At 48.4% G+C, this 14,900-nt stretch overlaps 1 protein-coding gene across 2 annotated transcripts in view; it reads left to right on the top strand.

Moving 5' to 3' along the window:
* The window catches only part of SLCO3A1 (solute carrier organic anion transporter family member 3A1), a 311,316-nt gene that overhangs the window by 260,519 nt on the left and 35,897 nt on the right, over nt 1-14,900 (top strand). For both annotated transcript variants that reach the window (XM_049614065.1, XM_049614064.1), the window contains exons 6-7: nt 1,880-2,078; nt 4,297-4,435. In XM_049614065.1, the coding sequence (XP_049470022.1) occupies nt 1,880-2,078; nt 4,297-4,435 (338 nt within the window). The remainder of the gene's footprint in view (nt 1-1,879; nt 2,079-4,296; nt 4,436-14,900) is intronic.

Here is a 14,900-nt window from a genome sequence, read left to right as displayed (position 1 = left end):
TCCCGAAAAGAGCTACATAGATGATTAAGGCGCTGATGGCATGGATTTATGCATGAAGATAAAAAGGACTCAATCTGCATAGGTTAACGTAATGAGGATAGTTTCGGGGAAGTTCTGATAACCGAATGCTAAGGCGGCACACACATCAGGGAGGAAGAGAGAAGGCTGATGATGGCTGGGAGAAAAGGCGCCGAAAGCCTGTTATTGCCATAGTTACCATCATCACCAGGTGATGCTCCCTGCGGTCTCTGCTAGGAAATGAAACAAAGCACATGCCTGCTCTCTGGGCGTGGGCATGTCCTCCCAGTGTTCATTCACACAGATCCAACCTGCTCACCTTTCCATGCATCCTGAAAATGAGCCTCAGCGCCCCGCTCTGTGCTAGGCACACAGAACCGTGTGGACTGAGCGGGATGGAAAAGGTTCTTGGGCTCAGGGAAGCTTCGTCTGGGGAGGGGGAGAGTGAACAAGAAACAAGAGAACTAAAAAGGAATGAGGCAGCTTCAGACAGTGGGGAGAGCCATGAAGACAATAAAATGGGGGTGAGGAATGATAGGGAGGCCCCTGGGTGGAGTGTAGGACCACTCTAGATGGTGTGAGCTGGGAAGGCATCTCTGAAGGGAGTACGGGGCCAGCCAAGTGGAGGCATAGTGCAAGAATGTTCCAGGAGGGGGATCAGCAAGTGTAAAGCCTGGGGGGACCTGAATGGGCTTGGTCCATCCCGGGGAGGGAAAGGAGGAACAGTGGGCATGGGGTGAGCAGAGAGAGGCACTTGGGGGCTAGGTCGTGAAGGTCGTTTCTACGCCAAGAACAAGGGAAAACCAAGTAGACATTCTAAGAGCATCAGGTAACACAGAGATCTTTGTTTCATTTAAATGTGACTTGAGCTATTTTCTTGCAGAGCTCAGCCTTCCTGATTATGTTTTTCTTACCCTAATATTAAAATTAATTTGCATTCTTTTAGCACATACCAGCTGGTTGGTGTAGTCGATTGACCTAGAGGTCTGTTGATTGGCAAGAAGGAGGCAGCCTGCCCTGGGAAATTGGCCATGTACTATCTACATGGTGAATAAATGACACACGGCTAATTTAAAGCTGAGTTTTAGATGAAGCAAATCAGAACAAAGCAAAGACCAAACAGGAGATTGGAACTCTAGGACCCTTCGGCCCTTCTAAAATTCCATGAGCCTCTGAGAATCAGAAATAACAGGTTTATGGTCCTGTTGCCTTGCAGATAGCTCTGTTTATAAGAGAGGGGGGAAATTTTATGCCAATTACTCACCAAGAATTAACAAAACGATTTGATTGATGCTACTTCCGGAAAGGTCTGGGAGCTGGTTAAAAGGCCACCTGCATGGGCCGGTGAGTCCTAGGACCTTTGTTTACACACTGCCAGGCCTTTCCATGAAGCCCTCCTTGACTAATGAAAAAAAGAGAGAAAACCCCCAAATGATCTTGAGTCCCCTTTTCCCACGTCATCTCAAAATGCACAGAGAGCACATTAGTGCTCCGTGATCTTTACATCCCTGAAACATGTGTTCCAAGTCTGTCTGTCTTTGTCTCTTGGCTGTTCCCATGCCAGCCGTGTCTTTCCCATGAGGGTACCTCACTTAGCATGATAGGTGTAGGTATTTGGACCCCTAATAACAGAGTGTGTACATGTGTGTCTCCCCCAGTTTTCTGTGAGCTCCCTGAGGCCAGAAATAAGGCCCTTTGTGGAGACCTGGGGGTGGAGGGCAGCATGGAGAAAGGGGTACAGTCGTGGTATCCCTGGGAATTCAGGTTGGACAGGGTTCAGCCCCCAGCCTGGCACTCATCTGTTGTATTGACTGGTCCCGGTTTCCCTGCTAACAGTTTCTGCTCCTCTGTTTTTCTCCAGGGATGACTGCAATCCCATGTGCCTGTCTGGGGATCTTCTTGGGTGGTCTCCTGGTGAAGAAGCTCAGTCTTTCCGCCCTCGGGGCCATTCGGATGGCCATGCTCGTCAACCTGGTGTCCACAGCTTGCTATGTTTCCTTCCTCTTCCTGGGCTGTGACACAGGCCCTGTGGCTGGGGTTACTGTTCCCTATGGAAACACGTAAGTCCCACAAATGTCTGTTTCCGCCCCTGCCTGCCCAGGGGATGCCATGGTAGGGTAACAGAGCCAGCTTTGTCTCTGGTGACCATGAATGGAGGGTTCGATGATGCCTCTGTATCTTCCTCCCAGTGCCGGAGAATCAACGTGGACCTCATGGGTAGAGGGTGCAAGGCCATTCCACTCAACAGCTGTCTCCCGAGACGGCCGGGAACACATGGGGGGAAATCGTCCTACATTCACTCCCCACAGTACTCCTGTTACCATTTTTAGCATTTGACCTTAGGAATAATTAAAGATAACACAGAGAAATTTTATTTTAAAATTCATCTTAGGGGCTCCTGGGTGGCTCAGTCAGTTAAGCATCCAAGTCTTCATTTCGGCTCATGTCATGATCTCACTGTTCGTGGGTTCGAGTACCTTGTCAGGCTTTGTGTTATCAGCGCAGGGCCTGCTTGAGATTTCTCTCTCTCCCTCTTTCTCTACCCCTTCCCCACTTGCTCTCTAGATAGATAGATAGATAGATAGATAAATAAATAAAAACTTTAAAAATTTCAGCCTAAAAGGAAAGACAGAATAGATTACAACCATTCCTGAAATTATCAGGAGCTATCGTTAGGCTCCCATAGTAATTATAGGGTCTCATCCACAGTAGGTATTGATAAGTATGGGAGGGCAAAGGAGGTGGGGAATAAAAGAGGGAGAAGTGAAGGAAGTTAGTTCTTATGGGACACTTTTTTTTCTAGTTATTATCCCAAGGCTTTGACCTAGAGTCCAACTAGAATTGCCCCAGAGGGAATTAGGAAGAGTCCGGCATCCACAGCTGTCCCCCTTTCTGTGTGAGACTTGGAAGCTGCTTGGGGATCAGCCTGGAGCATCAAGGGTGCAGCAGAGTTGGCCTGCAGGATACCAGTTCCTCCTCCTCCAAGCAGGCCATCAGGCTTTCTCCTATAGTCCTGTATCTAGAAGGTATAGGCACCCGCAGGGTCAAGCAGGCTGAATGTGGGAACACAGGTGAAGGCAGCTGTCTGTATATTCATGCATAGTCCACGCATTTGTGTGCCCCTCCGTCCCCTTTTCCACCACCGTGGCCACTTCTGCCCCCACCCCAGCCCCGGTTCCTCCCCCTCCCAAATGTGGCACCTTCTGGTTTGTGCATACCATGAATAACAGCTTTTGGAGAGAACGACTGCCAGCCTTAAACTGTGCCAGCTCTCAAGTAGTAAACTTGTAGCGGTTCAAAGCATAGGGTCTTACGATAATGAAGTTCTTCTTCATTAAAAAAAGAAAAAAAAAGGCTCAGGGACTACAGTCCAACTGCTAACTCTCCCCAGATTGGTAGAGCTCCAGAACCCCCTCCCCCTTTCCCATGTACAAGGTGGGTATGTTTGGGCAGGCGACTCAGCCTGGTTGTGCCTCAGTTTCTCTCTTATCAACCCCATGGGGTTACACAGAGAATAAGTGAAATATAATCCGTGCAGTACCGTGAATAGTGCCTGCCACATAAATTGTCAGATATCACCGTCATTGTCATTACTATGAAGCGTTCTTGAACCCTGGGAGGCTCAGCTGAAAATAACGGGGCTGGAAGGAGAGCCTGCCTCTCTTTCGGAGCTCACAACGCCCACTCCGCCCTTTTCCTCTTTGCAGTTTGCAGGCTCTGGGTAATTGTGCCTTTAATGGTACAAAAGGAAATTTAAAATAACTCGTGTTCTTTTTCTCAGGAAGTTGAATCACACAGACGATAGTTATGGAAGCCAGTCTAGTTGAGGTGGTGTTAAGCATCGTGAGGCGTACTGCCTGCTGGGGAGGGACAAAACAGAGACCAGGACTGCCCCGAGGAAGGGAGAAGTCTGTGTTCAGCTCTGCCAGGAGGAGTTGCTGGGTCAGGGAAGGAGGAACGGGCGGAGCTGCAGCAATCATGAGCAGCATCCTGGAGGAGGTGGCCCGGAGCTGAGCCCAGAGGGCACGTTGGTGCAAATGATGAGAAGAGGCTTCTTCCGCCTCCGGGCAGAGGAAGCGCGCAGCCTGGCACCGTTGCTTCTGCGCGTGCGCGGCGTCTCTCACCAGAGGCGCCAGGCCGGTTCTTGTGGGACGGGGAGGGGGGAGATCCGAGGAGGAGAAGGCAGGGGTGCCAGGTGACTCATCACAGCAGAGGGCGGAGCGATCCAATCGAAATTGACCTTCTTTTGATGGATTCCATCTTTCGGTTCTTTTCCAGCTCAGCGCCTGGCGTGGCCCTGGACCCCTACTCACCCTGCAATAAAAATTGTGAATGCCAAACCGATTCCTTCACTCCCGTGTGTGGGGCAGATGGCATCACCTACCTGTCTGCCTGCTTCGCTGGCTGCAACAGCACGGTATTGGTGATTTTCTAACCGGAGGGGATGGGGCAGGGGACGCGGGCAGACAGAGTAGTTTAAAACCCACGGTCAAGGTCAGCAGTGGGCCACCACATGTGTTCTATACTTTGTGTTCCTGCCCTGTGACTGTTTCCCAGACTCTACCGCAGTCCAGTGGAGGATCCTCAGCAGAGTGGGTAGACTGCCGGGTCTTTCAGGCCTTCCTGCTAAATCAACTAGGTTTCCAGAAAGTGTCACGGAGCAACCAAAAGTTAAAAAGAAAAAAATTCAAAGGAAGCTGTACATATGGAGCCAGAGAAAAAGATTATGGTTCAAGACACAAAGGATGTCAGTGGAATAGCCTGACTCTACCGGTAATGAGCTCCCCATCAACAGAAGTATGTAAAGGAAGGCTAGAATACCATTTATCAGAGAAGTCTTCTTCTAAACCTGAGACTATCTGACACTAATTCAACCTCTTCCTTTTCTGTTTCCTTTGCCTTATTATTCTCAACTAGGTACCTCCCACTTTTACCCATCCCCCGCCCCACACTAAACTGTTTTTTGTTTTCCCCCCTTGTCAGTATGAATTTTCCAATTGGCTATCAGCCTGCCGTTTTCCATGTTCTCTGCTTGAAAACCTGATGCTAAGGGACTGACTGGTCACCAAGTCATGCTTATACACCTGCCTGTCTTCTGCATCCACATCACCACTGCCCTGGTGCCAGCCCTCCTGGTCTCTCCCTTGGACCAGTGTGGCAGTTGCCCAACTGTCCCCACAGCTCAGGGTGGCCCCCTTCTGGCCCATCTTCTACACTGCAGCCGAAATGATGTCTGCAACACTGCAGAGGACCCTGTCTAATGCTACCCTGTCACCTATGAGATAAGATCTAGGCACTGAACTGGCTTTGTATGTGCCTTCAGCGCAAGTCTGTTCTCAGCCATTCTCTCTAGCTCTATTTCCTTTTAGTTTGTGGTATTCAGCTTCCCCCACACAACGTGTATGCCTTTTCACACTTCTCTCCCCATTTGGACAACTCCTACTCAACTGTCGGTACCCTACTTGAATTCCCCCTTCTCTGTGAAAACATCCCTTCTCTTCTTTAGCTTTGATGTTCTTGCCTCTGTGGTTCTCTGATCTGTCTCTCCTGAAGGCTTCTCTCTCATTTCACTGCAGTGATCTGCTAAGCGTATTTGTCGTCTGCTGTGATCTGTGAGTTTCCCGAGTGAGGGCTGTCATCCAGGAGTGCTCTGTAAATGTTAAGGAATGCATAGGTGAAGAGAAAGATAAGAAAAAGGCTAGGTGACTGCTTTAGAGGAATTCAGAGTTGGAATTATTTGTTTCTTGTCCTGCTCACATTCTGTATCTTTTAGAGGCAGCAATTTCTCTGAAGGAAGAGAAATCGATCACTTATTTTCATCTCCAAAGATTTCATTTTTCTTTGCTTTTAACATTTAGATTCCTGGCCAGTTATTAACATTTTTCTATTGAGAAAATAAATCCCGATGGTGGGGGGATGGTGGTAGTGGTGCTGGTGGAGAGAAACTGATTTTTTTTTTTAATTAGATGATAAAGCAATTTCTTTATGTGACTGGAAACGAATTTTAGAATGGGATGGGGCCTTGTGAATGGTTAAAATAAAAGTACAAGCTATTCTTTTTCATGACAACAATTTTATTAACATCTTAATAGCCAAAAAGTTATATAAATCAGTTTTGGTTCTTGTCCTGCTTTAGGGATTAAATTGACTCAGTATAGGCTGGTATCCTGAGACCAAACAGGTCTCTATTCCACAGCATTCTCTGACAGCCAAAAAAAAAAAAAATTGTCTTAAAAATTGCATATCCCTTGATCTTGCATGTACGAGTCTTACTGAATAAGAGCCTCGCCGGCCAGTGAGTCTTTGCAGCTGCTGAAACAGGAATGTGTGGAATGCAGTTATTGGATAGTGAGCTTCTCTGTTTCCCTCTGGATATACTGTTCCTTCTCCAGACACCTGCCTTTTCCTCACATTGCTGGAGGCCTCCTAAGGCCTCCTATCATCTGCTGGGGTGCAGGCAAATCAGAGAGGTTCTCCTCCCGCGATTACAAGTGAGAGATTGAGGCAGCCCCGGGCCCCAGGACCAGGTGGGAGTCACATTTCTCCTCCATGGAGGCAGATCTCAGGACGTCCTGGCTGTCAACAGGTCGATGAGGTCACGCCTATCCCGGAAAGGGGCCCTTGTGACGACCTAGCCTTAAAAACAACCCTAACTGTAGAGGTCGCAACAGCAGCAAACTTTTTCAAGAGCCTGCGTGGGCCAGGCAACAGGCCTTCCACATGTCACTCATGGTCCGGGACGGCTTGGCCTGGAGCCAAAGAAATCTCAGGCCACCATCCAAAAATGAGCAGAAAGCAATTTCAATCTTCTAAATCTCTGCTGCAGTATTTTGGGGAAATGCCAAATGGTGGATTATATTCCTGGTACATTCGCTCCCTCCTTCGTTCCCAATTCTTGGCCTCCAAGCTCTCAAAAAAGCTCTTCCGCAAGCTGAAGCCTTCCTCATCCGTCTTCCCAATTTCCCTTTTTCCTTATTATTCCTTCACCGTCTGCTGGAGTCCTCTAGCTTTCCAGGTGTGAGCGCAGCCATTCTTACCCCTGCACCCCCGGCCCTGTGTGCGTTTTCCCGTCGATCCTCCCGGCAACCTGGGGAGGGAGGTGTTATTTTCACTCCTGATGACAAACTAGTCACTTGCCCCGGCTCGTGCAGAGCATGGTGGTGGTGGCGCTGGAATGTGGATTGGTCTGACCCCAAACCCAGTGTCTTCCTCTGACTCTGTGACTGACCTCTTGAGGATGCTTACCTTCTTCTTCCTTGAAAGGACTTCACTCATGCGCTCCATAGTCAGGACATTGCCTTCACAGGCTGGCCCTGCTGCCTCTGCAGCCTCAACCTCCCCACTTCTCCCACCTGTTGAAGAACGACTTATTATGTTGAACTTCATGGGGTTCCTCTGACACACCCAGCTCTCCCTTACCTCCAGGTCTTGTCACGTGCTGCTCCTTTTATACCTCCGGGCCTTTGCACACGCTGCTCCTTTTATACCTCCGGGCCTTTGCACACGCTGCTCCTTTTATACCTCCGGGCCTTTGCACATGCTGCTCCTTTTCTCAAGGAGAGTCTTCCCTTAAGCCCTTCAGATGCACAGTAGTTCTTTTTCTGCAGCTGAGAAGCCTCCTCCCCACTTATTACTTCTTCCAGGGCTGCATTAGAACCTCGTCCTGCAGAGTCCTCTGGCACCTGCTCTGTCCTGCAAGGTCAGACCCTCCCTCCCCAGTCCCCAAGAACAGCTTATTGACTCCGCATCTCCCTCACTGGGCTCCAGTGTCCAGCAATGGGGTTGGGGTTTTCTTGTGGACCCTTGCATTTCCAGTGCCAGCCATGGCTCTGGATAAAGGCCCCAGGCTTCCTGAACACCTGGCTGGAGGCCCCGTGCTGTCCCCAGGAAGCCATGGGTGAGAATACTACTTCCTTGAATAGCATTTGGCAGGCCAGTAGGTTGGCCAATGCAGATTTTAACACTAAAGCTCCAGTCCTTGTTCATGTCTCACCCACTTATAACTTCCATCAGAACCTGTGAAAATTTCCCATAACTCTATTAAATGTGAATACATCACCAGTCACATAATTCTGATTATAGGGAAATCTGGTTGGCATTAGTGGTTTGCTGATGTTAGACTTTCCTTGACGCCCTGGCTTGGGTTTTGTATTTTATTTTCTTATTGCCTATCTCCTTGAGTGACAGCAATGAAGGTTTCCAGGATCGCATTGACTGCACAATTTCTAATTTGTCTCCTTGCATATGACTGGGAGGGGTGACAAAAAAGATTGCGAGTTAATTTTGTAAGCTTCCTTTGGCATGGATATATTGCCCAGATTGTTCCTGTACCTTTCACTCTCAGAAGTAATTATTCCAACAGAAAGTGTGTTGGTATGCTGCTGACTGCTGGAAGTTGTATCCTTTTGATGTACTGAATAATCGACTAAAACAAACAAACAAAAAGGCTTGTATCAGCCACCAGTAGAACGTTGGAAGTCAATACAGGTCCAGCACAGCAGTTTGTAGGCGACTAATGAGAGATGACTAATCTATGCCCCCCCCCATTCAGACACCCCCCCCCCCCATTTAGGCAATGGATATGTGTCGAGCACCTATTTGAGAAGAGCCTGGAGCCAGTTCTGTGGAAGGGTGGAGGGGAGGGGAAGGGCGGGAGACCCATTACGGATGCACGCAGGCAGTTTGTTGTTGACCGTTGTGGATCTCAGCCCTGCCTGCCTATTAGGATTACTTGAGAGCTTTTAAACTATGAGGCCTGAGCCTCATCCTTAGAAAGTCTGATTTCCTTACTGTGGGATAGGACCCAGGTATCTGTATCTTTTGAAAGCACCCTCCCCCCGCCCCACACGAAATGTTTCTGGAATGTAACAGAGGTTGAGAACCACTGTGCCCCCTACAGAGCATCTCCAGCTTGGCATTGCTGACATTTGGGGCTGTGTCTGTCTTCAGCAGCATCTCTGAGCTCTACCCACCAGATGCCACTGGCAATGCCCGCCCATTTGTGAAACCGCCAATGTCTCCAGATACTTCTACAGGTTGTGGTTGGGGGCAGGATCCCCCACAGTTGAGAACCACTACTCCAGGAGAAGGGATGGGTTCCTAAGTTTTTATCTTTCGAGAAACAGTGTCCGAGCTGACGCTGAACATCCAGCCTTCGACGTCCTTTCCCTTCTCACCTTTGTGTGGTCAGGCACTCAGGAAACTGAACTGGAGACTGGAGGTGCTGTGTCTGCGAAGTGCAGAAGAAACGAACCGATTGCTTATACACCCTCTCTGCCCTACGGATGTGCTTACTGTGTCCTGAAGCAAGGTTTAAATGGCCTGCGCATTTCCTACACAGATCTGGGTTCCTGGCCTCTCTGTAAAAGTTGGATGAGAGCTGACTTGGCCCTGGCGCCCTCGCAGGGCAGCGACGGGCTGGAGCTGAGAAATGGTCAAACCCACAAACAAGGCATTTGATCTCCTCTTAGCCGTAGTCCCCACCACTGGCTACCCCTTACACCTGTGCCAGTTTTCTTACCTGTTTCCTGTCTTGCCCTCAAAGGTGTGGAGTTTGCAAGCCCTCTCATAGAGCCTGGCCCCGTTTGTCAGAACTGATTTAAAAGTGTGTACTCGTTCAGGCGATGGCTTGTCAGAAGATGTGACTGTTCTGAAATAAAGCCCAGCTAGGGCATTGCCACCTGAACCCCTACTGTATCTCAGGGCCTGGACTAGGCACTAGAAATAGAGAACTGGGGGGCACCTGGCAGGCTCAGTGGAAAGGCGTGTAACTTTTGATCTCGGGGTTGGGATTTCGAGCCCCCACGTTGGGTATAGAAACTACTTAAATAGATAGGGGCACCTGGGTGGCTCAGTCGGTTAAGCATCCAACTTTGGCTCAGGTCATGATCTGTGGTTCATGGGTTCAAGTTCTACATCAGCCTCTGTGCTGACAGTCTGGAACCTGCTTCAGATTCTGTGTCTCCCTCTCTCTCAGCCCCACCCCTGTTCATCCTCTCCCTCCCTCCCTCCCTCCCTCCCTCCCTCTCCATGTCTGTCTGTCTGTCTCTCTCCCTCTCTCAAAAATATTTTAAAAAATTTTAGGGGCACTTGGGTGGCTCAGTTGGTTAAGCATCCAACTCGGCTCAGGTCATGATCTCATGGTTCGTGGGTTCAAGCCCCACGTTGGGTTCTGTGCTGACAGCTCGGAGCCTGGAGCCTGCTTCGGATTCTGTGTCTCCCTCTCTGCCCCTCCCCCTGCTGACACTCTGTCTCTCTAATATAATTAAACATTAAAAAAAATAAAAAATTTTAAATTAAAAAAAAAAGAAAAGAAATACAGAGCTAGAAAGGTAGGAGCTCATGTTTACTGTGAGATGAGATACAACGTACAGATAGAATTATGTACAAAGGAACACCCACGAGCGACAGCTAACCTATTAAGCGAAACGAGCATATTATAAAACAATATACCAGATTATGATCCCTTTTAGTAAAGAAAAGGAAAAAAATCTAAACACTTGTATATCTTTACGTGGAAAGATCTATACAGAAGATGTACACCCAGCTGCTCACAGCACATTACCTCTGGCTAGAGACTGAAGCATTAATTTTCATGTTTCCTTCACATTTTCTGCAAACTCCTAAATGATCCAAAATGAGCACGTATCCTTTTTTCAATAAGGAAACAAAACTTTTTTTTTTTTTTTTTTTTTTTTTTTTATGAAAAGATAATAACCTGACAGTAAAGGATGGGTGGTTACGTGCCCATAAGAGGAAGACACAGACACATGGAGAGATCAGGAAACCCAGAGTGTAAACCCGCTCACGCAGGGATTGCTTCAGGGCGGGTGGAGCTGCGAGGGAGGGGTGCAGATGTTTTCCCCCCAGAGGAGGAATAGCGGCAGGGGAGGCTTCTCGTGTAGGAGGAGTGGGTATCAGGTGGTGGAGAGGCCCGGAAGGATATTCCAGCATGGACTGCGTGTGAGTGCGGGGCTGATGGGAAGGCCTAGACTCTGCGATATGGGGACAGATCCCGTTTGCAGGAGAGAGAACAAGAGGGAGAGACACAGGGACGTGATGCTCACTCCTAGCAGCAGCCACATCCTTCCCCTTCTGTGTCCTGCCCACGCTTCCTTCCCGAGGTGGCTGGAGCAAAGCGTGGGCCTTGCTGCTCCCCGAAGACCAGCCCTTTCCTCCCCTTTCTGCAGGAGATAATTAAGGCTCTGCCCGGATGTGCTCTGGCTCCTGTGTTACCAGTGATGGGAGCGAAAGGTGGACGGAGGTCTTGCTTTCATCTGAGAATTTTTCTCCCTGGCCATTATCCTTCAGCCAGTGACCCTGAAAGGGAACAAGAGAGTCTATTTCTTCTTGCAGTTTTTCAATATCCCCTTTGCCTCTAGGCACGTGGGTTGTCCTGCACGTTGTGATGAGCGTTGAGGCCGTTACCTAAAAATGCCAGCTTGGGTTGGGCCAATGAGGTGAAGAGAGTCCAAGCTACCAAAGGACAGTAATAAACGACAGGAGGGTGTCTGAGGAACTTCGTCGAATCATGAAAGGAACTGTTAAGTGTCTAGGATGCACAGGAGCACGTTGTCACTGGAAGGAAAAGGTCCCAGTGTTTCGTGGTGGTATGGCAGCCCTCTGCCGTCCCCTTATCAGGATGTGATGACAAGGGATCAGAGGTCTCACAGACAGAAGCGGGACAGAGCACTGTGCGTCCTAGCATTCTCTGTGACAAACTCTCCTTTAAAGCACAGGACTGGAGCCCGAGTTTTAGTAGAAATGGCCATTTCTGCCTCGTAACTGAATACATCACAGAAAGAAAACCAGAAAGAATATTCCAGAATTTGGGGGAGTAACTCTCTACCTTTCCACGTTTCACAGCAGGCTCTAAGTATAAATCACTTCATCACCCCCATACCTGTCCCCTCGCAAAAGTCATCTTTCAACCTAGAAATCAGTTTTATTTGTGCAATTAATTGATCTAAGAAGCAAACACAAACAACTTCATTTGCTGGTATTTTCGAAACATTGCAGATAAGTCTTTTTTTTTTTTCCTTATAATAGGAGCCATCAAAAATAGCATGCTTCTGATTTCCTTCGTCAATAGAAAATTAATCCGAGATTCTAAAGAGTAATTTTTCTATTTTCATGGTCTCCAGCTTTATTGCAATTATTTATCCCCATCATTATATGTGAATGGAAACATTTCTCAGTCTAAATTAATGACTGAATGTGGAATAGGAGTCCGATTTTCAGTGACTACTCTTCATTGATTTCTTCTTTATTTTCTAATGCCCTGGAGTTCTTCATTTTTTTTGATAGATGATGTATTTGTATTGTTCAGAAGTCAAAAAATATAAAAAAGAGGGAGTGGTATCTCTCCTTTGCACTCTGTCTCCTGTTCACCTATTTTCCAACCCACTGCTCTGCCAAGTAGGTAATTACTATGATTAGTTTCTTGTGTCTCCTTCTGGATTTTAACGCATATCCAAAGTCTTTCTGATTCCATACCTCGTTGTTTGTGGGTTTTTTATGGTTAATAATTTATATTGGTGTTCTTTCCATATCCATACGGGAAGAACACTCTTGTATCTTTTTTTTTTTTTTTTTTTTTCTTACGGCTACGTGGTCTTTCCTTGCCTGGATCCGTAGGAACCTGTTTAACCAGCCCCTGTGATGGGTGTTCAGATCGCTGCATAACTTTGGGTCTTGCAAACAGTGTTGTGGCTCACATTGTACTTACGTCATGTTGTGCGCGGGCCCATCTGTCTGTAGGATAAGTTCTTATAGAATTTACAAGCGAGTCCCCTTCTGTCCTCTGGGTCACCGCTGGTTCCAAAGCTTTGCCTGGCCTCCTGTGCGAGCACAGTGGTCGTCTGGTTATCAACATGCTATGTCAGGATGCACTTATTTCCAAGAAAGCCAGGTCCTGCTCCCACCTCCCGCCCCAATATGTGGCGCCAGACAGAGAATGTAACTCCTTCCCCTAGGTTGGTGAGCCGGGAAGACGTTCCCTTGAAACAGAAGTGGAAAGTTGGACGTTTTCCAGGTCAGGAATGATGCACCAATCTCCCAGAGCCTAGTGCACTTTGGCAACAGTGAAATATATTGGGGACTGCCAGGGACAGCACTTGATTCAGGCCATGACTGTCTACAGGTGGCTTCTGAGATCCATCTGCTTTTAGGACTGGCCAGATGGAACTGTTATATACAGACAGGGTGAGAATTAGGATCCTAGTCTCTGTCATCTCCTTAGTAAAGTGAATCGTTCTGTCACATCCAGGTTATCTCTGTATTTTCGAGCTTCCTGCTCCTCAGAACTTTTGCAAGTTTAGGGGTTCCCACGTGGATGCCCGGTTAATATCAGCGGAAGAAGGGCTGTTCCCCCCGCTTCCTTTCTATTTGGGATGGCAGTCTGAAAGCCCCCCAGGAGGAAAGTTGTCTCTTACAGTTAGGCACCCTGGGGAAGGCGAAACCTTGTGTCCTCATCTGTGGTTCCTCCCACCACACGTGGACTCTGGGTGGACGTTTCTTCGCACATAGCTGCCTCTGTGGCCAGAGTCCCCACAGCCCCTTTAGCACGACATGCAGGTCCATCTCTCTTGTGTCACCTAAGCCCAAATGAAGGATGTGACGCTCTCTCTTGCCGTGTGACCACAGGCCCAGCATGTTCCCTTAGATTTCCCTCTTGGAAGGGTTGCAGGAATGTCCCAGGTGCCTGTCCCCCCCGCCCCCCCCAAGACCGTGGGACCCCCCAGCATTTCCAGATGCTGTCATTGTGTTGGACTGGGTCCTCTGCCCAGAAAGGAGTCCCATCCATGTCCCTGCTCCGACCCTCTGGCTTACCTCCTCCCCAGCCTCTTCCACGGCTCTTCTCAACTAAGTCTCAATAAATAAATACAGATTTGCCGATAGCCTCTGGGAGGGACCCAGCCATCTCCAGCTTCTCTCCTGGCCACTTGCCAGACGACATCTGCCCTGGTTGCATTTCTTACTTCTGCTCTTGTGGTGTTAATGACCCTACAAATGCTTCATTTCTGTCCAGTCGGACTGCAGCTGCCCTTGGCCTGTTCTCGTCCCATCCCTTCCCCTGGCTTTGTGTGCCATCACCTGTGTCCCTTGTCTTGGCTCAACTCTGCTGCCCACTCACTCCATTCCCAGGACATTGGCTTTAGGGGACACGCTCATCCCCTCCCCGGACCAGACAGAGCTGTGCAATCCCTGTGTCAGATAGTCTGAAATAAAGATGTCTCATTTTTATCCCCTTCCATTAGAGCAGGAACACAGACCTAATCCAGAGTGGGTCCATTTCAGAAGGGATTTTCTCAGAGCAGAGAGGAGCCAGGCAGTTTTCCTATCATGGTAAATATGATGCAGTTGGGCCCTAATCTAGGTATTGGGCAAAAATCTAAGACTGAGTCTTAGATTAGACCTACTGTAATAGGTCCCAATTACAGATTACTTCTTAAACAAAGCTCTCCAGTCACAGGGTTTATTCACCAGGTTCTGACCCTGATCACTCGGCTGCAGGACTCACGTCATAGTCCTAAGAGGCTATGTGAGTCAGAGCTCAGTTCCTAGGGTGGTTGACTAAGCAAGACCACAGCCATCCTGGAGGGGACTGTTCCTCATTTATACATGTGCATTCTTTGGATGTATGTGGTTCTTAGCCCCCTACACCTGAATCTCTCTTTTCTCTCAGGCTATGACAGGGATCAGAGACAGAAGGATTTGAGGGTCTGAGAAGGACTTAGGATACGGTGAAATGAATAGGCCTTGAGATCTATCCATTTATTCAATAAACAGCTGATGAATCCCTGTCATGAGCCAAGCCCTGTTCTCTAGAGCTGAGGATAAATTAGGGAGCAAAACTACAATGATGTCTGGCCTCATTAGCC

The sequence above is a fragment of the Panthera uncia genome (genome assembly GCF_023721935.1).
Source record: "Panthera uncia isolate 11264 chromosome B3 unlocalized genomic scaffold, Puncia_PCG_1.0 HiC_scaffold_1, whole genome shotgun sequence".
Lineage (NCBI taxonomy): Eukaryota > Metazoa > Chordata > Mammalia > Carnivora > Felidae > Panthera > Panthera uncia.
The sequence above is the reverse complement of the archived record's forward strand: the minus strand, read 5'-3'. Positions and strand labels throughout refer to the sequence as shown.